Source organism: Anas platyrhynchos, chromosome 7, assembly GCF_047663525.1.
Source record: "Anas platyrhynchos isolate ZD024472 breed Pekin duck chromosome 7, IASCAAS_PekinDuck_T2T, whole genome shotgun sequence".
NCBI lineage: Eukaryota > Metazoa > Chordata > Aves > Anseriformes > Anatidae > Anas > Anas platyrhynchos.
The window spans coordinates 1,821,735-1,849,268 of record NC_092593.1 but is presented as its reverse complement, the minus strand read 5'-3'; the positions used below and the strand labels follow the sequence as shown (position 1 = coordinate 1,849,268).

General features: G+C 45.1%; 1 protein-coding gene across 6 annotated transcripts in view; it reads left to right on the top strand.

Annotated features, from left to right (window-relative positions):
* The window catches only part of GALNT13 (polypeptide N-acetylgalactosaminyltransferase 13), a 110,532-nt gene extending 83,565 nt beyond the window's left edge, over positions 1-26,967 (top strand). For all 6 annotated transcript variants that reach the window (XM_027458445.3, XM_027458444.3, XM_027458447.3 and 3 more), the window contains 4 exons: positions 3,478-3,617; positions 5,774-5,872; positions 13,863-13,997; positions 23,179-26,967. In XM_027458445.3, coding sequence (XP_027314246.1) covers positions 3,478-3,617; positions 5,774-5,872; positions 13,863-13,997; positions 23,179-23,319 — 515 coding nt within the window. In that variant the 3' untranslated portion in view covers positions 23,320-26,967. The remainder of the gene's footprint in view (positions 1-3,477; positions 3,618-5,773; positions 5,873-13,862; positions 13,998-23,178) is intronic.
* The last annotated feature ends 567 nt before the right edge of the window (positions 26,968-27,534 follow it).

Below are 27,534 nucleotides of genomic sequence, written 5' to 3'. Positions count from 1 at the left end.
AGCCATTCAATTTGTTCCACTCGAAGCGCATCAGCCGGTCTGTTAATATAACCTGCTTCTTTCCTGAGATGTTTGCTTTTGCACATTACACGTCCTTTGGCTTCTTGTGATGTTTTGTTTCTTTTTTGCATCCGAGAACATTTCACTTCCATTTTCTTAGTTTAATGTAAGCAGGCTTATTAGTCATTAATTATTTTTATATTTCCTCGGAGTCCCATCGATTATTTAGCAAGTAATGACACCGAATAGGTATTGATTCCTAATGGCTTGGTTTAAATTGAGCAGAAGGGGCTATGGGGGTTTACAGGAGATCTATACAAATTAGGTCCTTGCTGGAAGCGAGAGCAGAGCGTTGGGGCTGGCATCATGCAGCGTGACCAGGTGCTACCTAAACAAGCCCACCTGGTTCGTGTGAGACGAGGAATGGCTGTAATGAAGGGGCTTTGGGAAAGGAGAATGTGTTAGGGTTGTAGTGGGGAGTATTTTTAATTTTTTTGTAGGAACCCATGGAGAGGAAGGGAGGGGGGGCTCGTGCCTGGGTGCTGGGGACCTGGGCACCACTACAGGGCACACGGCCAGGTCTGGTGGGATCCCAGATGTAAGAGCCTGGGGATAAAACTGCCCCACTGTGGTGGATATGCCAAAGCCACCAAGGGCACCCAGCCTTTACTGCCAGGCTTCATTAACGTGTAAAACCCAAATTTGTCTTGCTGCTGCTTGTTTAATTACAGAAAACTCGGGTATGAAGCTGAGTCAGATTGAGTGGAAAAAGGCTTATTGCTTTCCATTCCAGCAACACCAGGGCTGAAACAACTGTGGAATTAGAAATCCATGTGAGACAAATAGAAACAAGGTGTTTGGTGAATCCACGGGGTTTTTCAGTGAGAGGCAGCATTTCTGATTGGGTTTACAACCAGTGTATCAAAGTGCGTGTGCGAGGGGGGAAGGCTGTGTTGTTTGTGATCTCAGACCAGAACACTGTTAATATCCTTTTTCCTCGTGTTCAGCTTCATCAGATCCCCACAGTACAAAGCACCTTGCAACTCAGGTATTGCTTTTCTCCTAACCCCTCCAGTGCCCTCCCGCGAGGAAGATTTGCCTGATTAGGGGTAAGGACGGAGCAGCACGCGTGCCAGCAGCACGCTCCTCTTCCTCTGCAAGTGGCAGCACTCACAGGCTCCCACAATCCCCCTCCCAAAAAAGCTTGCCCTGAAAACATAAGAAAATGTAAATAAAGTCCTTTTTTTTTTTTTTTTTTTTCTGTAAACAAGGATGTGTAAAAGTTGCAGAAATCCTGCTGACAAAACTTGTTTAGCAATCCAGTTTAAGTCTTCACTTTTCCACTGTCCCTTAAGTTATTATGATTTAAGTTACTGTGATTTCAATATGGATAAAAGTGGTGTCAGTTAAATTTTTGTTAATAGCAATAAATGGTTTTACTGTTGGGTACTGAATTTCTTTAGAGATGGATATCATCTTCTGTGCTAGGGCGTGACTTCCTAGCAGAATAAACTGATATTCTTGGAGTTTCGCCTCTAAAAAGGTTTCAAAATAAGATCCCATAGATACTGGAAAGTAGGAGATGATGGAAATGCAGCATGGATTTCAGATATAAATCTGGTAGTGCCTTTCAAACTATGATCTGGAACTATTTATATGGAGCACTATCACTGTGGCCTGAAATAAGCAGTCGTGCTATAACCAAAATAACGCTGCGCTCAGTCTGGATGCGCTGCAGCTCTGCAGAGTGCTTCTTTAAAATAAAAATAAGCACCTTGCTAAATATAGTCCAAAGTGAAGCCCAGTAGGCTGAAGAACTGTTCCTAAAAGCCTAACCCTGCTGAAGAAGCAGTGGAGGTTGCTGCAGGTGGTTGTAAAGCAGCCGTAAGCTGGGTGTAAGTTGGAAGCCTGACGCAGGGCATCACGGCTGTAAAACCCTTCCCGTGTGTTCTCAGCCTGAAAGCTCAGCACAGTGAGGGCCTTTGGATATCAGTTCCTCGGATATCAGTCATCTAGAATTAGATTAAATTAAACCACATAGAGCATCCAACATGGTTTTTGGCTTTCGGTTATCTTTCTTACTGACCCCAGGTGACCGTGTGGCAAGCCCCTGGGGACTGGTTGTTGTGGCTTTGTGCCGAGCTCCTTCCTTCGCTGTCCTGTTCCTGGAGCGTGTTGGTTTTGAGAGGGGTGTTGCAGGCTGCTGGTTCACTTGTATGTTAACCTCTGAGAGTCACATACACAAACCTGCAAACAGGATGGGAATGGCAGTGGTATTTGCTTGCCATGCATCCTACCTAGAAAGTGTTAAGAAGCCGAGTATATTGTTTGCCTTTCTTTGGCACTGAACGGGTACACCTGATAGGTTTCATCTCCACGTCATGAGTTTCTAGCCTATTTCTAATTTTCTATTTTCCTATTTCGAATTTTCCTATTTCTAATCAGTCCCTATTTCAAGGAGCTGTAGGAAAGGCACGGCACTGAGCTGGCTCGCTGCGGGCTGCAAGTGCTGTGGGCAGTGCTGGTGCATGCGGGCTGTCAGAGGGGGGTGTTTGTGTCCGATGTGGCCATTTCTGGCCTCGTTCCTGCCATCTCCAGTGTCTGGGGTGTGCAGCCCTGCCTGTGTGCTCCCATGTGCATTTCCACTTCCCTGGGCACACACACAGCAGCAGGTAAGTACGTGCCTTGTCTGGCTGCCGTCTCAGCGGCACCGTATGTGCTGCTAATCCATATGCTCTGAATTAGGACGCAGACTGCAGCCTCCCCGAGGGCTTCCCAGCTGATTTCCCCCCCTCCCTGACTCATCTGCTACGATTTCTCCCTCTGTGCCCCACGTTTCCTACGGGTGGCCCTCACATCACCCCTTGCTGGTGACAGCAGGATGCTGCCAGGCTCGGGTCTGGCACCCGGAGATGGGTGCTAGGAACGTACCGGGGATCCCAGTTTGTTACTGGGGCACAGCACCTTGCAGGAGGGAGCAGCAGGGTCCCGGGAGACAGAGCTGGAAAAGTCCAGGCAGTGTGCTATGGGACCACGGGGGTGAAGGTGTTCATGGACGGGGTTTTCTTTCTGTGAGCATCAAAGTGGGCAAACACTGTACAGCATTTTTTAAAGGGGGATCTTGAATTAATCACTATTTGGTCTGAAATTCTTGGATTACGTACAATTGAACTTCGGTCCTGAATGATTAATGTCTTGGGAGACAAAGGAATCAAGGAATTCAGTGGTCTCGGCTTTTATCAGAAAAAGAAAAAATGTATTTTTTTTCAAGAGTTTCAATCTTGCTAAATTAATTATTTAATGCTTGTAAATATCTATGCTGTAGCAGCAGTGCATGTATTCACCCGACGCTGTCTTATAATTTCAGCAAATGGCCCTTGCTAAGAAGGATTTAAAAAAAAAATAAAAAAAAAATCAGTGATGCCTTCTTTGTAGCTTTGCAGGAACCACACTGATCACGTCTCTTAACAATTTCAGGTGTTGTTAAGGTGGATTATGGCGATGTGTCGGTCAGAAAAGCGCTGAGAGAAAACCTGAAGTGTAAACCCTTTTCGTGGTACTTGGAAAACATCTACCCCGACTCGCAGATCCCAAGGCGCTACTACTCTCTTGGCGAGGTAGGAATCGCTCATTTATGATGCTGAATTAAGCAGTAAGCGCACTGTGCACATTGCGGAACCACTGGGAAGGTGAAGTGGCTTTGGAGAAAGGAATAAAATGCTTGTGTGCATTCTCTGGGTCTTATTCACCTTTTATTTTGAGCAGATTATATATATGCTAAATCTTTTTTAAGGGGTATTGCTGTTATGAAAGTGTTCACCATTAAAAATCCATCTTTTAAATTGAGCTGTGTATCGGAAAAACTGGGTTTGTGATGGATATTTTCAAATGATTAAATAATGTGGAATGGTTGAAAAAGCTTTCCATCATCATTTATCATGTATATGTAGAATAGAAAGTAAGCTTCTTTTTGCCCCCTTTCTTTTTCTTTTTTTTTTTTTTTTTTTTAATTAAATGTGTTTGTTCATTGATAGTGTTTTCTGTCGAGGCTGCCTGGAGCTGAATATCACAGCCATTGCTAATAATCTGATGATTTGAGTACTACCAAGAACCAAAGGCTCTTTAAAATTCAGATAATTTGCTGTTAAAAATATTCTATTGAGTTGTATCTAAGCTGACTTCTGAAAGCTCTTGAATGCTTTGATTTAAAGGTAGCTACTGATAGAATAGCAATCAAAGGAGCAAATGGCTTTATTGCATCCAGGAAAGTAATTTGCTATTGAAACTTGCAATTGTAGTGAAAAATAAAAGCCGCAGTAGGGTTTTGAGTTTAACTATGACAAAATAAAGTGAAACATGGGTTTACAGCAAGGAAAGAACTCATCTAACAAGTGTCAAATAATACGGATTTGTACAATATTGTCAGACTGGAAAATAAAAGTATGAGGAAGTAATACAATAGTTATTAAAACACCTTATTTTTAACAACACAGCCTCAGTTTCTATGGAAACAGGCATTCAGGCAGGATCTATGAATTAAAACTCATGCTCGACGATTGCAGCCGCCGCCTGCCAGTTGAGCAGGAAAGTGGATTTTTACACCTAAAACTCCAGTCCCCTAATCAGCAGTAATGGAGAATTTTAAAAACATCTGAGGTGTATTCTCAGAGTACTTTTCCTCTCTCCCAGCAGTGAATTGAAATATGAGTGTTGCTTTTATAAACTAAGTGCACAGTTTTAAAATGAAATTTCCCGTGTGGAGCTGTACGGGACTGAAGTTCTTCGGTGGCTGGTGCAGCTTTTTCATCGGAGACTTGCCAGGCAGATCCTGCAGACTGCCAGGTCTTCCTTTGCAACTAAATTTTCCCTTCAGTTAGAACAGAACCCATATGCAGTTACTGTGCTAGATCTGAGTTTCCTAGATGAACAAAAATCTGCCTCAGACAGGGCATAAGCTTTTGGCAAGATGTGGTGAATGCTGAATACGCTTTTTTTGTATTTTACTCGTATCACGTTGTAAGGGAATAGAATGTAAATGCAAGACAATAATTTTGTAAAGCTGAGACATGATAATCATGGAGGAGTTTTCAAGTCACTTTTCATTTTAGCCCTCTGTTTTAATGAATCAAGGGATTGCAAAAAAATTACCTTTCTCATGAAAACACTTGACTGTCTATTTAAACAAAAAGGTGATTTGAGAAAAAGAGGCTTGACTGCAGCTTTTCATGGAAATGAGTTGGAGAAAATTGAAGTAGCTCTGTAAGATGTGAAACAAACATTTTTTCCCAGAACGAAGATGGAGTTGGGGCAGTTCTCTCATTTACCCACTGGTCAGGATTGGGATAATGTCCAATTATTCCAATCAATCGCGTAGTTTCAGAGTACAGTTCACACCAGTTTTGCCAAAGCACCGAGGCCCACGGCATGTCTTGACCTTCCTCCCATTAGCAAGAAGATCACCGCTTTTCCATTGCTAAGCATATTTCATCTGTTAACAAAACAGCACAGGGCACTGGGTGAGATTCGGCTTGAATGCCGTTCATCCTCTCACTTAATATGTAATTTAAAAACTCATTATGCTTTTTGTAATTATTTCGTATTCTTTCGGGAGTGTGACATATTTACCAATTGCAAGTTGAAATGCTTTCATTTAGCTGAATGCATAGATAATGTACTTTTTCCTGTAGCTCACAGTTATGTAATTTTTTCTCTGCAAATACGGCATTTAGAGACATACTTTTTTACGGAAGGTTTCTTCTCTTTTTTTCTTCAGATCAGGAATGTTGACACCAACCAGTGCTTAGACAACATGGGCCGCAAGGAAAATGAGAAAGTGGGCATCTTCAACTGCCATGGCATGGGAGGCAATCAGGTAAAAAAGAAATAAAAGATAAATGTTAAAAAAAATATATATATATTTTTTTTGTGGAGTAAATGCTTCAATCTGCTGCTGTGTAACCACGGGCAAAATAGTTATCTGGAAAAACTGGTTAGAATTCACCCAGAGTAATACAGGAGCTGCAGTTTCACCTGTCAGCACTCCTTTCCCTCTGCAGAAACAAGTTTCCATGCATCTTGCTTCAGGCAGGGGGTTTGTGCTGGGCGCCTGTGATGTGTTCGTGCTGGAGACACGTGGGCCCTCGGGCACCGCAGCGCAGAGGTGGCTGTGCTGCATCACTACAAAAAGGAACTGCAGCAATTAGCAAATGTATTGATGGAAGTTCCAAACTTTCTGAGATTTTGAGCTTCTTAAAAGCTTTAAGAGTACTCAGGAAGCCACTGTTTCAAGTAACAGCTGCTCATTTTGAAAATGTACTGGTTCACGTCCATAGGTCCTGCATTTGTAGGTCCAGAGAAGTATCTGAGTGAAGACATTGAATTTATTCCTCTTATTTAGAGTGCAGATCCTAAAGAATCCCTAACCAATGGTAAACCAAACTCTTCTTTCTGAGCCTTCCTATGCCAATATATCTCAAATCGCCAAAAAAAAAAAAAATAAAAAAAAATGGATCCAGTCTCCTTTATACTTCTCACATCAACCAAAATCCTCGGGTAAAAGGGCTGTGTACACCTGCTGAAGGGACACAGGGACACTGTTCCCCTGTGTTTGCATGAACAAGGAGCACTATCTGTGATCTCTTGGAGGTTTTGCGAGGAGTGTCTGACCTACATGCGGAGCATTATTCATGCGTTAGAGCTCACACACAACTCCCATTAAAAGTTATCTCTATTAACTTCTGTTATAATGAGAAATTAGAGCTGAGCTAAGTCATGTAAATGCTGGGGGCGGGGGGGCTGTACGGTTACGAAAATAGCTGAGGAACAAAACTCCTTCAGAATGAAAATGAAGCAAAAATAATACCTAGCTCGTTAGAGCCGAGCAAGATGCATGTGTGCTATCCAGCTGGAGGCACAGGCAAATATCTCATGGCTCCCAAAGTGGTTTAAAGGACTTGAGGATAATAAGATTCTAAAAATATGAATTTCTTAAAAAAAAAAAATAAAGAAAAATGGTGTACATTGAGTGAGGCCCCTCATTTAGGAATTGTTTTGAGATTACAAAACAATTTTTGAGGATTCCTCGTTGTGTTGGCATGGGCATTTCTGATGGCCATATTCCAGTCACCGGGTCACGGCTGAGTTAGGAGTACTGATAGTCCCCAAAATAAATACTGCAAACCTAATGCAGCAAAATGTGATCTTAGAACTGTTTTCTTTGCTTTATGTGGAAAATAAATGCAAATGTCCTCAAGATCAAAATGCCTTCAAATCGGCTGCAGCGGGGACAGGACTTTAATGGCAAGAATATGAGGTTTGGGCATCGAGGCATCGCTCTCCCAGCATGGTGAGCTGCTGGCTTCGTGGCATTTTAGAGGAAATTCATTCCCTTCACTGGCCTGGCACTGGGCAAAGCAGGCTCCTGTTTTTCCTGCCTGCAATCATCCCGACGGGGCGATGGTTAGGCTTTTGCTGCGTTGCCATGGCAATGGCATCTCCTCCCGGGGATGTTTTTCGGGGCGCTGAGCACAGCAGCCATCCCGCATGTCCCAGGGCACCCACATGGGTTTCCACGTGGGTTCCCACACAGGTTCCCATGCAGGTTCCTACATGGGTTTCCCCACAGGTTCCCCTGCGTGCATCAGGGCTGTGCTGGGCAGCGAGGGGCTGTGGCACCATTCTGAAGAACAGACAAAGCTACAAACAGGTCCCCATCGTCCTGCATTTCCCTTAACGAGAAGCTTCACATCAGCCAGAGCCCCACCGAAGTGATGGTCTGGGGGATTTTTGCCATTTTCCGTGCAAATGGGGGGAGCATTTTGTCGGGAACTATTTCGAGTGAGTGGGGAATTGCATCCACCGGGGGTTTGCTCAGTGGTACCGTGCCTGGGGCAGCTGCGTGGTGTTTTATAGGGTTTAGTAAGCAGGCAAGGCCAGCACCGCTCCCTTCTGGTACAGAAAGTTCAGGCTCAGTACTCACTGACAATTAAAAAAGACAAAGACAAAAGCCCACACTTGTTAGAGGTGTTTTTCCCCCAGTTAGCTCTACTTAATAAGTCTTTCAGAAACTGTTCTTTATCACAGATTTGTCATTTTTCCCTATTCACAATAAACGTAGGTATTTTCAACGCCTCTCAAACGTGAGCACTTTGTGTAGCAGTATCTAGAAAGTTTTTATAAAATCTCCCTCTGGGATAATTTATTTGTATGCTATGGTAGGATGCTTGTTGCTGAGAACAGGTAGAAATGTGTGAGCTGCCTGTATCGGGAGGCTCCCCATACACAGCAGTCCTCCCTCCCGAGGAAATCACACGGAGATGTTTGTGCCTGGCAGGCAGGGGCACCTCAAACCCTGAGCGTAAGCCTTGTGGTGAAAGCTCCTGCTTTGGCCATGGAAAACACGAAAACTTCACCTTTTTACTTGGATAATTTACTGATGGCTGCAGCCATTCAGCAGTGCACCTAACAGCACTCCGGGCATGAGTAAAACCGAGCAAAGCACCGAGCTCGGTGCCAACTGGGCGCCCCTTGGTGCTGCTGGCAGTGCTCTGCAGCTGGTCCCCAACCGGCCACCTGCAGCCTGGCCGTGCAGGGAGCGCTGCATGCGTAAACACAGCGCCCGGTAGAGGTTTCATGAGTGCAGTGCTTTGATTTTACTTAATACCTTAAATAAATGCTAGGTTTCTTAAATGGTTACCGGGAGGTAGCTCAGCCAGCCCTTCTTGGCTTTTCCTGCCTTTCTCACCTTTGGCAATCCCCTGTTTTCCCCGATTTTGATCTATGTGTAGCTTCTCGTCCTCTGAACAAAACCATCACGAGCAAAACTAATTATTTCTGATATTTGGCTAGTCCGTTTTGCTGATAGTTGATTTCCCTCGCAGACTTTACATCATTCTTATGTACCGATGCTATAAAGCTCTGGGCAGGAACTGTCTGACACTCTGGATTTGCTCAGGGTGCAGCACAGCGGAGCTCTCGGTGATCTCCAGCACAATCATAATAACTATGATTAACAGGGAACAAAGGAGCAGTGCCTGGCTGTTAAATAACAGCAGCTTTTGTTTAACGCAGTCAGAATGAGAATAGTGACTTATTTTTAGAGTCTACGTGAAAACTGAATTGCTGCTTCTTTAAATTGGCAGAAATAGTCCCCAGGGAGTGGAGGAAAACTAGCACTGGATGTATAAATCACAGCAGTGAAGCCTGGGTAGCTAAGGTGCAGGAGAGGAGCTAGGAAGCGTGAATTTGGGGGGATGCTGCTTGGGAGGAAGGGGGAGAGATGCCTCGGAAAGGCTTTGAGAAATGCTTTGCACTAACAGCTTGTGTTCGGATGTGTAGGGAGCCATCCATTACGAAGTGACAGCAGCCTGAGAAACAAAACCAGACCTACAAAGCAAACAAGCCAGCCACAGCCCTGCCACCCCCGTGGAGCCAAAAGTCAGCTTTTGTTGCGGTTTTTGTGCAAACTGCTGAATGCACTTGAAACCCCGGTGCAGTAACAGCGGTTAGGGAAGGACAAAAGATTCCCTGGTGGAGGACAAAGGGCTGGGTATGGGGAAGCTGTGTTTGCCGCTCACACAAAGAGGTGATTCCACGTGTGTTTTCCCAGTGCCATCTTCTGAATGTGACAAAAAGGCAGTTTCTTAGCAACCTGGGAAGCTGTTTCCTGCGGCACAGCTCCGCTGTGGCTGTCCCTGTCTCCAGCAGGCGCTGGCAGCCAGCTCTCTTTTCTGCGATTTTGTTCATTCTTCGTGCCCGGACCATTTAATGGAGCTGCAAGTACTGATTTCAGGCTATGATAGCTGGTGGTAATTACAGTGTTGTCTTGGTCTGTGGGCCCGAGCACCAGGATAAATGAATTCTTGGCAGTGGTGGCTGGAGGCAGAGGGAGCAGCGGAATAATTTTTGTATGAGCTTTCCCACGCGAGCAAGGCGATTCTGGCTTGGCAGCATTGATGCCACCGACTGCTGCAGGTGACTGTCTGTGGGACGAGCTGAGTTGCTTTCATGCCACTGAGGATCATCACCTAGCATGCTTTTTAGGGATAAAAGTTATCACTGCTTCCAAGCGTAGGAGCAGCCCCACAGACAGCAGCGAGCTGCTCTGGTGCCCTGAGCTGGGCACGCATGCAGACAGCGCCTGTAGGTTAGGTTTATACCTCCCTGGTGGGACACGCTGCCTGGGCAGGTTGGTTTGGTGGTTGTTCAGATATCAGGTGCCTTTAAGGTACCAAAGACTAAAGCCTGCTGCGTACATCATCTGGAATTAAAATAGGGCCAGACCCATCCAGTCCCAAAGCCTCCAGAGGATGGGCTGGCCTGCACACCCACGGCACCTCCATGGAAAGCTGGGCTCATGGCAAGGGGCTCTCCTGTCTCACCCTGCAAAGTGTTGTGTGAAATACACTATTTAATTAGCGGTAAGATGCGGCGTATTGTTCCTCAGCCGCTATTTTTGCACGGTGGCATTAATATAATTATATCTATAATTAATATGGATGTTAGTAAAATGGTGGCCTGATAATTTTACATTGTCTTAATTAGCATTCATTTTTCTTTCTGAAGACTGCGTGTTTTGCAAATCCATCTTCTGTAATTGTTAATTCAGACATCGCTTATACTTTCAAAAGATATAATGGAGCAGTGTATTGCAATTATCAAAGAAGAGAGGAAAAAGAAAGAGGCAAATGGAAATACATTACAAAATCCAAGTATTTGCTTTCCATAAAGCACAGAAGAAAACATCTGCTATGGCTCTGAGGCTAGAAGAAAGTGTCTGATGCAAATATGTTTACTGTATAAAAACACAGCACAAATAAGTTGAAAATTAAAGTAGAAGTTGCTTCAGGATAAATGCTGCTGGATAAATCTCTTAATAATTAGCATGGTAAAAGATAAACTATCTGCACAGTGTGTGCGTGGAAGTACATGAGAGATGCCTGCGACCAAATTCTGCTATTTCAACTGAAAAATACTTTGTGCTGCAAATGTTATCAATGATTTTCAGATTAATAGAAAACTTGGCCTTTTTTTTTTTTTTTTGTTCCTCCTAGAACACGACAGTAAAATAATTCTGGCATTTTACCATTGAGTAAGGTTTTTGGTTGAAATTGCTTAAAAGAATGAACAAAGCCCCCCAAAATGCTTCTTGTGCTGGATATTGATTATGGTAACATGGGAGCCGAACAGCTGCCTTCGATTAATGGTTGCTTTAACCCAGGCCTTCAATATTTAAACTACATGACATCTTTCTCTGCCCAGCCTGGTCCTGCGCCAGTTTTGACCAAGGATTATTTGTAAGGATGTGACAGATTGGAGCTGAATGCTGAGTGCTGCATTTAGTAGGAGTAGCACCACTGGAAAAGCAGGGAATGTTTTACTTAGAAATGAACTAACTATGTCTAGGGGGGATACATCTCTCTCCCAACATACAGGTATATATTTTTCAATAGATGCAGATATTGCAGATTAATAGGAGCATTTTTGTCCTAACTTAGGTTACTTGTTAATTTATCTCAAATTACCATTTCTTGACTTCTGTGCTTGTTATTCAGAAAATAATAATAAATCAAAACAATGTACTGAAGGTGGAGTTTCTGAGGTCATGAAGAATGATTGAAGAAAGTTGCTTTTGCTGTTACTGTGTTTTATTCTGAGAAGAATTTTCAGGTGACGGTGTAAATGGGAAGTTCACGAACAGATAGGTATTTCTTTCCCAAACCTTCAGATGTTGCTGTTGGTCCTGAACATGGACTGCTCTTGTACCTCTTTCAAAGAAACCTTTTCAAAATGATACTCGTGTCTCTTCCTTGGTTAGCCCTCAGCTACAAGTTTTCTTTCCTAAATACTTCTGGAAGGTAAAAAAAATGAGATGTGTGGTACATGTAGTTAGCTCTCAGCACATCGGCAAGCGCTGACAAAGCTGATGTTTGCAAAATAGAGGAGAAGTGATATGATATTTTTAAAGGCCATGGAATTGCTTTTGTAGACAGAAAATGGAGGGAAGGGCAATGTGTATTTAAACACTAACATGTTTGAACACTAACTGGCATTTCTGATGTAGACCCAGCTCACCTCCTTCCAAAAGATGCTGTGCTTCAGATTATGATCTCAGCAGAGCACTCATAGCTTGGTATTTAAAAATCTCTTCCCTCTTGAGAAAAGCCTGTCTGAGTACTGGCCTGTGTCTAACGTGTTTTTAAGTGAAAGCAACACTTTGAGAACCTCAGGTTTGATGTCAGTGATTTATCGCTGGGTGAATAAATGCAAAAGGCAGCCGGTACTTTACTGTACCTGTGGATCCTAGATTTTCATCCAGACAAGTCGCTGGTGAGTCGTGAATAAGAAATAATAAAAAATGGAAAGACGGCTGATCCTAGCGGCCTGTTGCTTTCCCACCTTTGTCTTGCTGCTGTGAGCCGACAGCTCCGCGGCTTTCTTTGCATGCTTGTTTCGTATTCCGTGATCTAAATGATTTATCTGAACCTCCAGCTTCAAAATACTCGCCTCTATTCCCTCGGCTGCTTTATGCAGTAGATAAATTCTACAGGTGATTTAGGGAGAATTATCTTCACTGGCCCACCACTGCCAAGTGCCACGTTTCCAAGTGACTCGGAATCCTCCGCCCTCAGCTTCCTGCGCTGAGGTTGTCATTTGCTGCCTGATTGATTCTTAGTCCTCGAGTACAATTAATTTTTTCACTGAAAGTCTCAATGGATAGACACTCCCTGGGGCACTGCAGTGCTTGTGGTTCAGAGTTCAGCCTCGGCTCTTTTAATTAGTCTGCAGGCCTTTTGCGAGAGGAATAGATTTTACAGAAACAGTGAAATTGCAAGGAATTGTTGTGTATGTGCAGATGTTGTATTCGGCTGTCTTTTACCTCTGTTAATTGAAGCATTGCTGTGTACGTGAGCATTTTACATGGTGCTGACAACGCTGTTTCTCAGCTGTATGTTTCCATACAGGTTCATGCTCATCAGAACCTGAATGGGACATCATAATTTTACTATTTGTCGTGGTATTTATCAGTCTGATCAGCTGCAGACTCTCTCCTATTTCTCTGCTTGTTTAGGTGCAGAGATGCTGCAGTGGTGCTGAGGTGCTGGAGGCAGTTTGTAACGGGGGGGCTGAGACTCTGCTCCCTGGCCTCCTGGTGCTGAGGACGTGGAACAGGGAAAGATAATTTGCTTTTTTTTGCAAACAAAAGGATTTTTTGAAGTTTTTGCACTGTGGCAGCCAGCGTTGTGGTGGTTTTGAGCAGTGGGTTTGGAGCACAGAGATGCTGAGTGTGTCCAGGCCGAGCAATTCAATGTAAATACTGGCGGTCCTACAGATGGTTCTCTCGTGCCTTCATTTATTTCCTGGTTTTATTAAGAGATCTGGTATTTCTGAAATACTCATGCACATCGGTCTTTAACATAGATAACCCTTGTACTGAAAGCTCAGGTCAGTGCTAGGAGGAGCATTTAGTTTGAGCAGGCTCTGATTCTCCAGATGCTGGGGTCTGCTGACCAGCAGAGCTGTGACATAAGCCATGCTCACAATTGCATCCTGCTGAAAACTTCTCTGATGAAGTCTTAGCTCTGTTTCTCCTCTGCATCTCCCCAGGAGGCCGAGTGGTTGCTGTCTTTAAATCTCATCAAATTTCTTTTCGTAAACACGATACTCCTTTTCTTATGTACAACAGACTCACCATTAGAGAACCTTGCATGAAACGCTTAGGAAATGCAAGACACCACCTCGGTGTTGGGAGAAGAAAGTCATTTTTCTTCACCGGAGTAGAAATTTTGTGTATTATGAACCAGCAATTTTTTAGGACCGTGTTTTGCTGATGCTTTGTCACCTCAGACAATTCCTCTTTCCAGGTATTTTCCTACACGGCTGACAAGGAGATTCGCACGGACGACTTGTGCTTGGACGTGTCGCGGCTGAACGGCCCGGTCACCATGCTCAAGTGCCACCACATGCGGGGGAACCAGCTCTGGGAGTACGACGCCGAGGTACCGGGGCTGCGGGGCTGGGGCCGCCTGGGTTTTTCACAGGAAAACTCGATTTGTCCCTGTGCCCCTGGGATCTCCCGCAGTAGGGCAAACTCAGGAGTAGAAAATAACGCTGTTGCCTGACTGGTGTTCACATATTTCCACAACATTTATCTTCAGAGGGGTGAGAAGGTCAAACTACTCACGGCTTTAGAAAGCTCCTTTCTAGTAGCTGGCACTGCTATGCATCTAATAAAATTAAAGAAACATGTAAAGAACCATTTTTTTAATTTTTTTTTTTTTAATATAAATGAACTAGAAAGCAAGATTTTTTTTTCTAAGTTACAGTTTCTCAAGTGTGTTTCTTCCGCCACTTGAAGATTATTGACTCTGGATTTTTAAGTTGTTTAATCATTTTCTGTGTACCAGCCGCCTGTTTAGCTGGGCACTGCAGTGGGATGGGACGTGGCTTTCTCTGGGTTTTGAAAGGTAGAGCAGGTGGTAGAAATTTGGTGACTTATGGAGAAATTGCAAAATTAATAGAAAATACATGCAAGCATCTGAGTATTTGACAGTGGAATTAATTATTTTTAAGTGCAACAGAAAACATCAAATGAAAACAAATTAATTTCAAGTTTTTGCTTTAAAACGTGAATGTGAGTTCTGCACAGTGAGGTTCACACAAAGGTATTAGCATTTTTTTCCGGATAGGACCTTTCTAACATATTATATTAAGGAAAAAAGCACACAGCCCTGCTGTTGCATAACCCTGAACTGCCAAGTAGCGAAATGACAATGCTGGTTATCCCCGAGGTGCAATGTGCTTTCTAAGGTTTGAGACATTCTTGATTTTAACAGCTGAATTTAAGCCAATCTTCTCTTGAGTAAAGAAGATGATTTTTCTTCTTACACAAAATGCGTGACTATTTTGGTAATTTTAAGTGTTTTTGAGGTTGTTCATGCCAGCAATTAACACTGGGGATTTAAGATCATGTAACTTCCTTCGTTTTATTCCTGTCAGCAGATGGTGGTGGATTTTTGCCCAGTGCTAGATCGCTTTAAAGGGAAGCGAGGAAGGCTTGGGCTGGGTCTCGTGCTGACACCCAGCACAAGAATTCACTCCTGCCTGTAGCACAGCAGGATCCCAGTGGTGGGCATGGGTCTCTCTTTTCCAGAGTAACAGCGTCAGTCACCCTAAAATACCGGGTTATCAGACTATTAAATTGGCCTATTTCAAGTTCATCTCAGAAAAACCTTAAAGGATGAATTTGGAATGTTGCACAAACACTGAATTTTTGGCTTTTTTTGAATATTGCTGCTTATGTGCTTGAGCTAAGGGAGGCCAGGTCCCCTGGCGCAGCACAGGAGGCAAGCTGTGTGCCAGCCCTCGGCCAGGATCCACGGTCCCAGGGAGTGCTCATGCACCACGTCCACCAACTTCTGCAGGTATAGGGCACTGTTTGATGGATGCTCCAAAGCCCAGGACAAGGTTTCTCACAAAAAGCTCCTTCCACTACCACCAGCACAGACAGCAATCTCTCCTGAGAAGGAACTGTACTGCCAGTTGCTTTTCTTTGGGTATTTAGGGCACAAACTACACAAAATGGATTTCCACAGTGAGCAGTTTTAGCGCTGGCCGCCCGATGCCCGCAGTTAGGCAGCTCTGCTGTTCTGAGCTTAAAAATACCAACTTCGTTTTGGCTTAATTCCATAAAGGCAGAGCTAGAAAATCCTGCACAGCTAGAACAGTACTGCCTTTAAGTCCATATGGTCTTTTAAGAACTATTTGCAACATTTCTCAGAAACAGCTGCTTTCATTGTTCTGTAGGAAAAGATGGATTTCTTTCAACCCATTTTGCTCTCCTGTACTTTTTCACTCTGGGAACTTGCTATCTTCTTCTCTTAGTTTAATATTACAGACCCTCAGTGGAAAATTTCTCGGTAGCTGTGTAAAAACGACATCAACCGTTAGATGGAGCTCATAAAAAAGAAATACGCTGAGTTTTGTGCTCAGATCTTACGTAAGGTATCTCAGAGGCAGCTGCTTCGCTGCCTCTCCTGGGTATAACCCGCAGCCCGCTGCACTGCGTGCCTTCCTATTTGCTTCCAGGAATAGTTCAGCTAACACATAATTTTACCCTGCCAACATTCAGGCTCGGCTTGCAAGCTTTCCCTGCGATGTCGGAGCTGCTTGCACGTGTCGGTGCACGGACAGATGCTGGGTGGTGGTGGCAAGGCACGGGGACCATGGACAGAAGTGAGCCTGGGGAGGGGGCTCGGGGCTGGCTCTGCAGAGCCCCTGGCTGGGGCTGCATTAGGATTGCATTATGTATGGAAACAGGGAAACACCACACTGCCTGATCGCTGGTATCCATTCACTTTTCCAGCCAAATCGCACTCATTTTGACATTTCTGTACTCAGGAGTTGAACTGAGATGATTTCTGGGTGTTGCACCATGGGTGCAGGCAGTGGGGATCCCTCCTCCTGCTAAAGGCATGCAGGAGTCAGGACTTGCTGGAAGTACTGTGAGACACAAATAGTCATTAAAAGGAGGCATTTCTGATTATTTTTTTTAAATTTACACACTCTTTGATTTACATACTGTTATTAATTTTTGCATCATAATGTTCTAGTTTATTTTAAACTGTGGTATTTAAATATATATCTATATATAAATCATGAGAAGTAAGGCTTTTCCATGTATTTATTTGTAGCTCAGTAATGCTGTTTCCCTTAGCTATGCCTAGCAGTTGTGCTTCTTCAAAAACAAAGAACCAAGAAGATTTAATGATGATGATGAGAAAGGGAAATCTCAAACATTTCCTATGCATTTGTGAAGCTTTCAGATTTAGCTTGAAGCAAACTATTCAGAAAGCCCCGTCTCTCATTTGGGCACCAAAAGTACCCACATTTGTGCAAAGTGCTTTTAAAACTTAAATAATCTGTACATTTTAATGCGGACTTGCTGAAAGAGAGGACAAGACCCCCAGTATTTGGGGTGAGAATCGAGGTACGCTGGCAGAGAGGACAGAAATTCGCTGCTGACCCCTACATCATCCCTGCGCCTTTGATTTCATGGGTGCAGGATTCACCCCGAGCTTTTCCAGTGCAGCAGGCAGCAAGAAGTGAAAGCACAAGGAGAGAGATCCCAAAGGGAATGAAGGAGAATTGAAATGTTCAGAAGTGTAAGGAGTTTGAAGGAAGAGTTCAGGAGATCTGCTCTTGGGAATGAGTCATTGAGCAGCACAGATGGGGAGGCAGCGAGGTTTTCAGAAGTGTCTGATAACTTCAAAAAAAGGCTGCCCCTGTAAATTGTATTTTGATGGTACAGAAGATCACGATGAAGCATTATCAGTATCTTGTCGTGTATTATCAGCTCTAACTCATCTGATCGCTGCATTTCAGGGAAACAATCAAATGGGAACAAACAGAAAGCATTGCATTATGTCTTAAAGAGTTATAATTACAGCGGTGTCTTTATGGCTTATATAAATAATGCAGGATTGGATGTCATTTGGGAAAAAAAAAAAGACTATTGCTTTTAGATATGTTTTGATTAGCAAAAGTAATTGTGATTGAGGAGGTACTAAATGCTGGCAGATGGCCACAGGATGTCCCTGCAAAAAGGTCATTGAAGAGAAAGGCATGGTTTTAAAAATCAAAAAGATGGGTAGGTTACCTAGCTGGGAGGGGAACATCGTGGTTCCCAACCAACAGCTCTCACCTTGGAGAGAGCAAACGTTTAAGGTGGTGTTAGCAGGGATTATCGCCATGTCACATAGCTAGATGAAAGGTCAAAGAGCTGAACTATTCTTGTGTTTTTCTCAAAAACAAACAAACAAAAAAAAAATTAAAAATTAGTTTTATGAGCTTTCTGCTTAATAGTCTCCAAAAGGAGAGTGGGAATGCAGAAGCACGTATGGTCCAGATCAAAAACCTAAAGGAACACTGAGAGAATTGAGCTTCTTAGTGCGAATGATGCTTGAATCACAGCATCAGTGAAGATTTTGGGTGAGTGGCTCATAGCTGTGGGAAGGACCAAGGTACAGTGAGTGGTGGGAGCACAGCAATATGTGGTCTGGGTGTCAGGTGCAGCTGTAAACTATTTTGAACCAAGCTTAAAAGGCAACCTGGTTTTCTTTGCAAAGCCCAAAATTAAAAGAATCGCTATAAATAAAACATTATTTTTTATTCAATATATATATATAAAAAAAAGGAAGTCCGTGCTGAAACAAAATAGTTTTCAATCCAGACGTGGATTTTTTTGTTGTTGTTGTTTATTTTTTGTTTTTTTGTTTTGTTTTCGGGTGGAGGGGCTGCAGGCCTGGCCCTGCAGGTCTCACCAGGTTGCCTGGCCCTGTTTTCCTATTGCTTCTTTCTTCAAGGCCCTTTTCACTCGGCTCAGTCCAACAGGGAAGATTACTTTAGGAATTACCTGTAGGAGAGAAACAGAGAGTCCATATACTCCAATATACTAATATTGGTGTAGTCTAAGGAGTCCTTTTATGCACAGCCCAGTAGTGGATGCAGGTGGGATGTAAGGGAAGTCTTGCTGAGGACACCAGGTGCCCTGGGTAGCAGTGAGCTTCCCTGCACGAACCCCGTACAGGGCAGGAGCTGCCTCATTTCTCCTGCAAACTGGCTCTGAACGTTTCAAGCAAGAGTAGTTCACAGCGTTTTTAAACTGCAGAGATTTTTCTTTTTTTTTTTTTTTTTTTTTTTTTGTGAACGTGTTTACATCTTGGCAGGAAATTCATTTTGTTTGATTTTTTTTTTTTTTTTTTTTAAATCCATTGCCTTCTATTATTGATTTTTAATGCTTTCATTTCCTGCTTCTTCAACAGCCCATTACAATTCCTGGCCCTTTTTCAAGCTGCCTATTTCATTGCCAGGGCGGCTGTATAAATCAGCTCCATCAATGGGATGTGTCAAGTTGGAATTTCTTAGCTTTCAAAGGCTTCCCATCAGCGTGTGTTTTATAACGTATTTGTAATGCGTAAGTGATCCTTGCTTTGGGATGGGAGACGAGTAGAAGGTGTGGGAGGTGGAAAGCCCTGCAGAGTACAGCTGTGTCTGTGCTCATGGGACTGGGGAGCCCTGCGGTGTCTCCCCGCGACATCCAGGCCAATTTTAGTCTGTGCAGCATGGTGAACGCTTGTGACATATAACATATGCAAATGCTCTTAGGGGAAGAAAAAAAAAAAAGTCCCATCTGATAGAAAATACTTTCATTTCTTCTCACATGAATAATGATGTCAGGATTCAATCTTGCATAATTGCTGTTATATTTGTCACTAAACATGACATCTGCGCAAAGCTGTTGAATTTGCATTCCCTGAAAGATGAAGGTCTTCGCAAAAAACGTGTCTTGAGTCACTGAATCCAATTTCCCTTTTTTTTTTTCCCCTGTCTGTCAGTATGCTGGTAAATGGGAATATAGCTTTGAGGTAAGTTTGGAAACAGCTGCAGCCCTGTGCCAAACCCTAGAGTAGAGCCTCGCTGCCTCTCTCCTCCTGCAGTGCTGCCTACAAGCGGCTCGTGTCGCGCCTCTCTAGCTAGGCTGCGGGTCGTCTGCGGTGTCAGGCTGCTGCTGTTTGTAGGGAAAACCAGTGTTCAAGTCCAATAACTCAGAAATATTTGCTGTTCTGCATCTTCCAACCAAGTACAGGTCCTGTGACTCTTTTTAAATGCAACCCGCTGGAGCTGCTGTAGTCAGGCTGGTATCTAACACAGCAGCTCATGGCCAATAATTCAAATTTTCCTTGAAACTGCAGTCTTAACAGAGAGTGTGAAAGGACTTACTCAGCTCCTTGAAAGTGGGTATGGAAGACATCACAGGTTTTTTATTGCCTTCTTAGAAGGTTGTGTTTAATAAAATGAGAAGGAGTGGACAAATGATCTCGTACTTCCATTAGTACAGATATTCCACAGTCAGTGCTCGCCCTGATTACCCAAGCTAACAATGCTGTCTCATCTACTGGAGCAAACAGTCTGGTCACATTGCCAAAGGAATGCTTAATACTAATTATACACATGTGAAGAACCTGCTAAATTTAGGCATTAAGTGTAATATAGGCATGCAACATAGAGAGATCATCACTTCTAGAAGTAATTTCTGTAATTTCTGTACCCCTGCTTTCCTTTAAAAATCGTAGACAGAAGTGAGCAGGAAGCAATAACATGAAATGAAGGGAAAACAGGCATCGATGTTCATGCGGGTCACTCAAAGTGACATTGTAAGGACATTTGCTCTTGATATTTTTAGTGGCCTCTTTATATGTGCTTTACTTTCTCCCTTTCTAAAGAAAAAGAGACTGAAGCGAGTGGTTCGTGCGAAGATAGTTTCAATGAGAGGTCCAAGCCCAAGACGTCACCTCTGCCCCAGCCTTCTTATGTGAAGGGAAAGTCAGGATGAGAGGTTTGGGGGCAGGATTCAGAAGTTGGCCCCGTAGGCTTTCGCAGTGCCATTTGACAGCAGTGTTCACAGGCAGTCACCATCCGTCAGCCCCCCGTGAGTGCTGCTTCTAGATTTAGCTGCTTCGCTGCTACAGACATCCAAAGTCTGCTGCTGCCCCCCTTGCTCTCGTCCTCGTGTTGCTGGTTGTGCTCACCTTGACCACCTTTCTGTCACGCAGACCCACACATTCCTGCACATAATCACCCAGTCGTGCCTGACGCTCAGCAGGATAGAGGATGGCACCCACGGCCCCACCGTGGAGGCTTGCAACGGGAGCCCCTTGCAAACCTGGATGCTAAGGAACTACACAAGGCTCGAAGTCTTTAGAAACATTTTCTACAGCCCCACTGACTATTTCCTTTAACAACCCGTTGGAGGTTGGTATCCAAACACAACATCTAATGCAAATACATCCAAGTATAGCGTGTAAAGCAGGTACAACGTCTGATGATTTAAGCTATTTGCAGAAAAATGCTTTGCCATCTGCCTATTTAATTCAACTGAATTCTGTTCTTGTTTCCAGAGATATGTGTATGTGTATATAAAATAGTGTATACATTTAGTGTTAGTTATTAGTTATAACTGCTTTTAGATTATTTTAGCAGCCTTGAGCTATCTCCATGATCTGTGTGTGTGACCATCATAGTTACTGTTTGCGATAGCTGAGGGTTTCCAATGGGTTTCCCCATTCCAAGACGTACAAATAATGCCAACTGCACGATATTTCTGAGACATATTCATTTTGAAAATTCCCAATTTTAAGTAACCCTCTTCTAGAGATACTAGCGTTGATCAGCAGACAATTCCAAAACATGAACGAGTTGAGGAATCAAAATATCAGCCTCTGGTTTGCTTTCCTGGGTGGTTTTGCTGATGTCCACACATCATAACGGGGCGCAGTGGGACAGCACAGGTTCACAGTGCAGGTTGGGCTGCTTTTCTCACCTCAAACTATGCTGCCTCCACGTCTGAAAGCATCCCATTGAAACCAGAGTGCGTGTTGCTCTCCTTATGGGCATCTGAACAGCCCTACAGCCAGCTCCGCATCCATGCCTGTGGCCTCATGGTGGAGTAAAATAAGAATTCAGGGCTGGCTTCTATGAGTACCATACTGCCTAGTAATTAATTGTTTCCCAAGCAAACGAGACCTTTTTTGTAATAGCACGAATAATGATAGAACACAGAAGGAAAAAAAAATATGAGACAGTTGAAAGTCCCAATGATATGGTAGCCTAGCATGAAATTATGCGCTGAATAGAAGGGAACAGCTGATGGAGGCAGCAGCAGCATTTTTAGCCTCGCTTGCGTTTCTGGTTATAGTGGAAAATGATAGCAGTTTAATTGCACTTAAAACAATATAAGTGAAGAATCAGTGATGCTTTGAGCAGTGCTATTTAGTAAACAAGCTACTTCGGTTAGCAGTGCTAATTCTTTCCTCGTAATTAGAGCAGAATGCCGTATATTCATCACTGGGTGCATGGCAAACGGCCCCTCGATGATTTCTCATGGTGTCTGTAGGCTTTTCTTGGAGAACTGTGTAATAGTTTGCTTTAAACTGAGGAGCCAGTCTCTGGGGACGAGCTAGGGACAGAATATCCATAACAGGTGGAGCTGCCGATGGCACCGTGCGAGCTGGGGCGCTGGTAGGGTGGGAGCATGGCTGTGGGCACCGTCCTTACAGGGCACAACCTTGGTTTTCTGAACAAGGTGCAGAAGCAAACAGATGGTTGCTGTACAAGTGTTGAGTCCATACTGAGTGTGCAAGACAGGCGGTGGGTGAGCGTGCATCGTGCAGCTGCTGGGCTATGCAGGGCGTACTTGGGGAAGCCCTGCTGTGAGATGTGCCCTGATCTCCAGCATGGGGAGCAGGGGACGTGGTGTTCCCATTCCTATGGTGGCAGCATGACACGGGGCATTGCCAAATGCATTCGTGCCAAAGGTGCCCGAGGTACTTGGATTTTGTGTGCAAAACCCCAGATCAGCCCCAGAACAGGGATGCAGAGAACACCAGCTCCTCGGTTGCCAATGTGCCTGCCCCGTTTTGGTGAAGTCCACAACTTTCTGCTCAGCTTCCCTCGAACTCTTCATGTACATCCTCCCAGTGCTTTGGAGCAGAACATTGTTTCTGCCAAATATGTTCTGTTTCCTATTGTCCTCTCCCATTGCCCAGAAACATAGTGCCATGTAGAAAATAAATAAATAAATAAATGGAAGGGACAGGTGTCCGAAAGAAAAATGAATACATTGAAAATGGAAATGTTTTCACCTGTATGTTACTGTTAATATAATTCTAAGTAAATACAAGTTTGCTTTAGTTTTCCATCAGCAATTATTTCTGCACTGGCCTGAAACGCATGCATGTTTGGGTTGTTGGAGCCTAAATCCCTGAACCCAAACCACTGTTGCTTTGAATTAGTATTTACTTGCACTTACTTTTGTACCTTTCTGTTGCGTTTATTTGTTTCTGGGGTCAGCAGCAGCACTCAGTCCCCAGGCTTGACCACTCGAGAGAAGGTGAGCGGGGTTCCCCTCGGGGCAGCAGGGGGCACGTAGGGGTCTCAGAGCTTTGTGAATGGTAGCGGGGATGGGGCAGGGATGAGTGCTCGTCTCGTGGCTTGTGTAGTGCCTAGAGTAGGACTCGCACAGCGCACAAATCCGTTCTCAGCAGTAGTGATGGTGCTCTCGCACCATCAGTAATGAAGTAATGAGCAAACAATGAAGGCTCTCGCTCTTCTCTGTTGCAGAAGCTCACCTTGAGGCACGTCAACAGCAACCAGTGTCTGGACGAGCCGTCGGAGGAGGACAAGATGGTGCCCACCATGCGGGAGTGCGCTGGGAGCCGATCCCAGCAGTGGCTGCTGCGCAACATGACCCTGGGCGCCTGAGTGGCCCGCCAGGGCTCTCCTCCTCCCCTCCTCCTGGCCAGAACAGAGGCCCCGGGTGGGCTTTCCTGGGGGCGGCCGGCCTCCACGTGCCCCTTTGGAACCCGTGACTGTTCGAAAGAAGCACGTGGGAGCCTGTGAGTGGCGGGACTTGTGGAGTTCTCGGCGCAAGCGCGCTCAGAAATGTTTCGAGGGAAGCCTTGATGAACCTTTGTCAAAGAGGTGGGGAGGGAGGGTGTTTCCTGTGCGTGTCGGACACCGTGGCACAGTGTAAAATGCCTTACGAAGCTCACTGGCACTGGGAAGGATTCTGTCAGAGGCTTTATGGACTCTGTGTTTGGGCACTGGGCTGGGTTTGGTGTTCAGAGCTCGGTGGAGCGCTGCTCTGGAAGGGCGGCAGGGTCACCGTGCAGAGTGAGTGTTTGGTGCCTGGAAAACGTGAAATCCCAGCACACAGTGATTGGAAAAGCAGCAAAACTGAGCAAAGAGCGCATCCAGAAACTGAAATTAAGTGAAACAACCGAAGAGACATTGGAACAATGCTAAGGAGGAGTGATGTGACTTGGTAACTCTGCTCGGTGCAAACTGAGATCGCCGCAGTGGGACCACAAATGGCTGGGGCCCCACCTGGGAAGCTTCAGGGGGCTCTGCTGCCTCAGTGGCGGTACCAAAAACTGGCTCTCTGAGAGAAAAAAAAAGAGGTGTTTGGCTGAAACCTGCCTGCAGCTGCTACCTTTGAGCATTACGTACCTGCATCCCGTGTGAAACATCCCAGAGCACTCAGCCGGGGACCCCAAGCCCAGCGGGCAGGACTGTGGGCTGGGTCCCAGCTCTGGCTCCAACAGAGATGGCAGATGCTTATTTATATTTTTTAAAAAATTGTGGCTTAATCCTTTTGTTTCATTAGCGTGGTTATTAAGAACATGCTGGTGACACGCAGCCGTGTTGGAGGCACCACAGGAGCTGATGCCAGCCCGTGGGCAGGTACGGGGAAGTGTCCCCTCGCCTTGGTGGTGGGTCTGTTGGCCATGGCAGCAGAGATTTAGATCGCTATGGATTAATGTTCTCATATGTAGGTATTACAAACTCATGGGGCATCCATATTTTCTTGATACCTGTCATTAAATGAAAATTTGAAGCCTATTGAACTTGAAAAGTGATTGCTGTGCATGCACGGGAGCTCACAGGCCAACTCAGATGGGAGGCTGATCCCAGCCAGCCTCCCTGCTCAGAGCAGGGTCAAGCACCTCCAATTCCCATCTTAAAATCCCCCCCCCAAATACACAACAGGGCTTAAAAGGTAGCAAAACAGAAGAATATAATCTTGCTTCATAGGAAGAGCACCACAAACAAATGTAAACACCGACCTCCGTGCAGAAGTTTGCTTTAAATTTCCATCTCCATCCCCTTCCAAAGGGCTGTTACCAGGCGTGCAGCCACTGGGGCTGGCAGAGGAAATACCCAGCCCCGGGGCTTTTCCTTGCCGTTGCAGAAACAAGAGTTGTGGGAGGTCCTGCAGCACCCAGGAGCATTAGGGAGCACACTCGGTGGTGCAGGCTCTGCTCCCCCAGCTGCACATGGCCACAGCCACGAAGCCTCTGGCACTGCTGCCCTCGGGTCTGGAGCTTTTGGAAGGCGGTGAGAGGTGCAGCCAGTCTGCAGCTGCCTAGGCTGGGGGTGCAACCCAAAAACAGTTGAAGAAAAGAGTATTTTTCTCCTTAGAATTACTACAAAGGCTGATGCAGAGTGTGTACGCCCTTGGCTAAGTGCATTTACCTTGTTAGCCTGAGTGCAGCTGGCGTATCCGTGGATCTGTGGCTGGACTGCTGTGCATTGGCTGGAGAAAAGTAGAAGGGAAATATGGATTTGTTCTATCTGGCCAGCTTGTGAGCGAGTACCCCTGCTCCTGAGAATCCCAGCGGTGCTGCTGCAAGCCTTCAGCACGCTGGCAGGGTGGCCGGCATCTGGCATTACGCTCAGACCTAGGAAAAAGCACCAAAGCACCTGCCTAATTCAGTCACGGCGAGTATTTCCATCGGCTTCGAGGGATTGAATCCTGGATCTACCTCCTTTGTGTGAATGCAGAAGCCCTGGAAGCCCTTCCAGGAGAGTGTCCTGTACAGCTTGTTGTGCAGAACGAGGTGGTGGTGGTGTGCGGCACCTTAAATGCTGATACAGCGCCAGGGATGACAAATTACGTGATTTACTGAATGAATGTAAGTTACTGAGCACTTGGTAGGACTTACAGTCCTTCCTCCAACCACTAAATTCCTGCGTTGCCTTGGCAAAAAATTTGGCTAAAATCATTTGAAATTGCTCCTTTGGTTGCCTCGCAGTGTCTGAGGTGCAAAGGGAAGCATTCAGAGCCACAAACCATGTCTGAAAAGCACTGATCTGTGTGTGGTTCCCCACTTATAAAATGTCTCAGAAAGGCGTTGGGGGGGCTGGTTGCTATTTGCACAAAGTGTTTGAAATGAAGAGAACTCCACAAATACTGAGTATGATTATTTATTGTTTTCACTGGAAAAAATGCTTCTGGTTCTTGTATTTTTTGAGAATTGCTTTGATGAAATGAGCCAGCCGTAATGCAAGGTGGCATCAGCAAGGGGAACATTTAGAAGAGCAAGGTGAGCCATAAGCACTGTAGGCAGCAGTTTTGTTTGTGTCCCAGTGCCAGAGGTAGGAGAAACCAGGGACAGCCGAGAGCTGAACCAGCGAGGCGTTTGGGGCAGTCACGGGTGAGTTTCCTGAAAACACGTATTTCCCAGCCACAAGAAGGATTTCTTTCTTCCTTACACTCTAAAAGGAAGAGTGTTTTGAAGAAAAACTGTGTACTTGGATGTTGAGTGGTATGTTCTGATTTTTTTATTTGCACCTTCTGGCTGCATCTCCCATGGGTGCTGGGCAGAGCCTCCCCCAGGCAGCTCCGTCCGGGTTCTGTTCAGAGCTGAACACTGCCCAGTTTGCCCATTTTGAACAGTCTGGGAGCCAAAAAGGAGCTCACGAGCACTGCTGAACACCACAACATGCTGTGCTGTGCTGTGCTGTGCCAGCTCGCTGGAGACCTGCTCTGCCACGAGGGCTCTGGGGTTGTCCCCACAACCCCAAGCCCCCGGTGCCATCCCCGCAGGATGTGCTGCACCCCCAAAGTGTGTCTGGTTTGCTGCCAGCACGAGCTGCCGCTGGGTCTGCTGGTGTCGGATGGACACTGCAGTGTTTTTTTCACTCGCTTGCGTGGCTTCCGTGCCACTGCTGCTTTCCCAACATTTGGTAACAACTCCAGCACCACCGCTCCGGTACGTTGTCACCCCCATTTATTCTTTTCCTCCAAGAGCACGCACTCGGGCCAGCTTGGCCGGGGGTCCCCTGGAAGACCTGAGGCACGCGGTCACCTGAGGAAGGTGGGGATCGTGCCGGGCGTTCGGTCAAGAGAGAAGACCGAGGGACAGGGGGCGGCTTTGGGGACCTGCTTGCGAGTGCTCCTGGTGAAGTGCTAGGAACATAAAATTTAAATTTGTAAAAGTAGATTGTGGATAAATAATTGCACATTTTAAATGTTGTAACGGTTATTCAATGGTCTACTGGTACTCTTTGCTGTACATTTCAATATTTATACATTTTTGTAGAATTAAAATATCCTGGTTTAGTTTTCTTCTGGTGCCTTCGTTTTTTTCTAGATGCACTTGGTCGTTATGTGGTCAAGTGTTACCACCTGCTAAAAATTAGACTTCCAGTGCTAAAAATCAGACTTCCCTGTTTCCACGTCCCCTATTTCCATGTGCAGCTTTGAAAATTGTCAGGAGAGCCATTCCTATTCCCATCCCCACCCTGGTGAGCGATGGGGGGTGAAGGCAGGAGCTGGGCACATCGCTGTGGTTGTGTTCAGAAGCTCCTCAGGTTTTTCAGCTTGTTTTCCTCAGCTCCTCAGGATTTTCTTTCTTTCAGTTACATCTTGAATCCTGAAACGGGTAAGTTGCGGTAAGAAGGGGGGAGAGGGTCTGTTTTAAAATTAAGGATTTGTAAACGTAAATGAAAATTAATCCTCAGGAGACTGAGAGGCAGAGATCGGGTCATAGCATCAGTGCTGCCAGAGTGATTCCTGAGAAATGTGATCACAAATGATAACACACAGATATCGAGTCATTTCAGATTTTACTGTTAATTTCAGTTCCGTGACTAAATCAAACCTTTTTGGCATTAACCATATGAAAAGTTAAG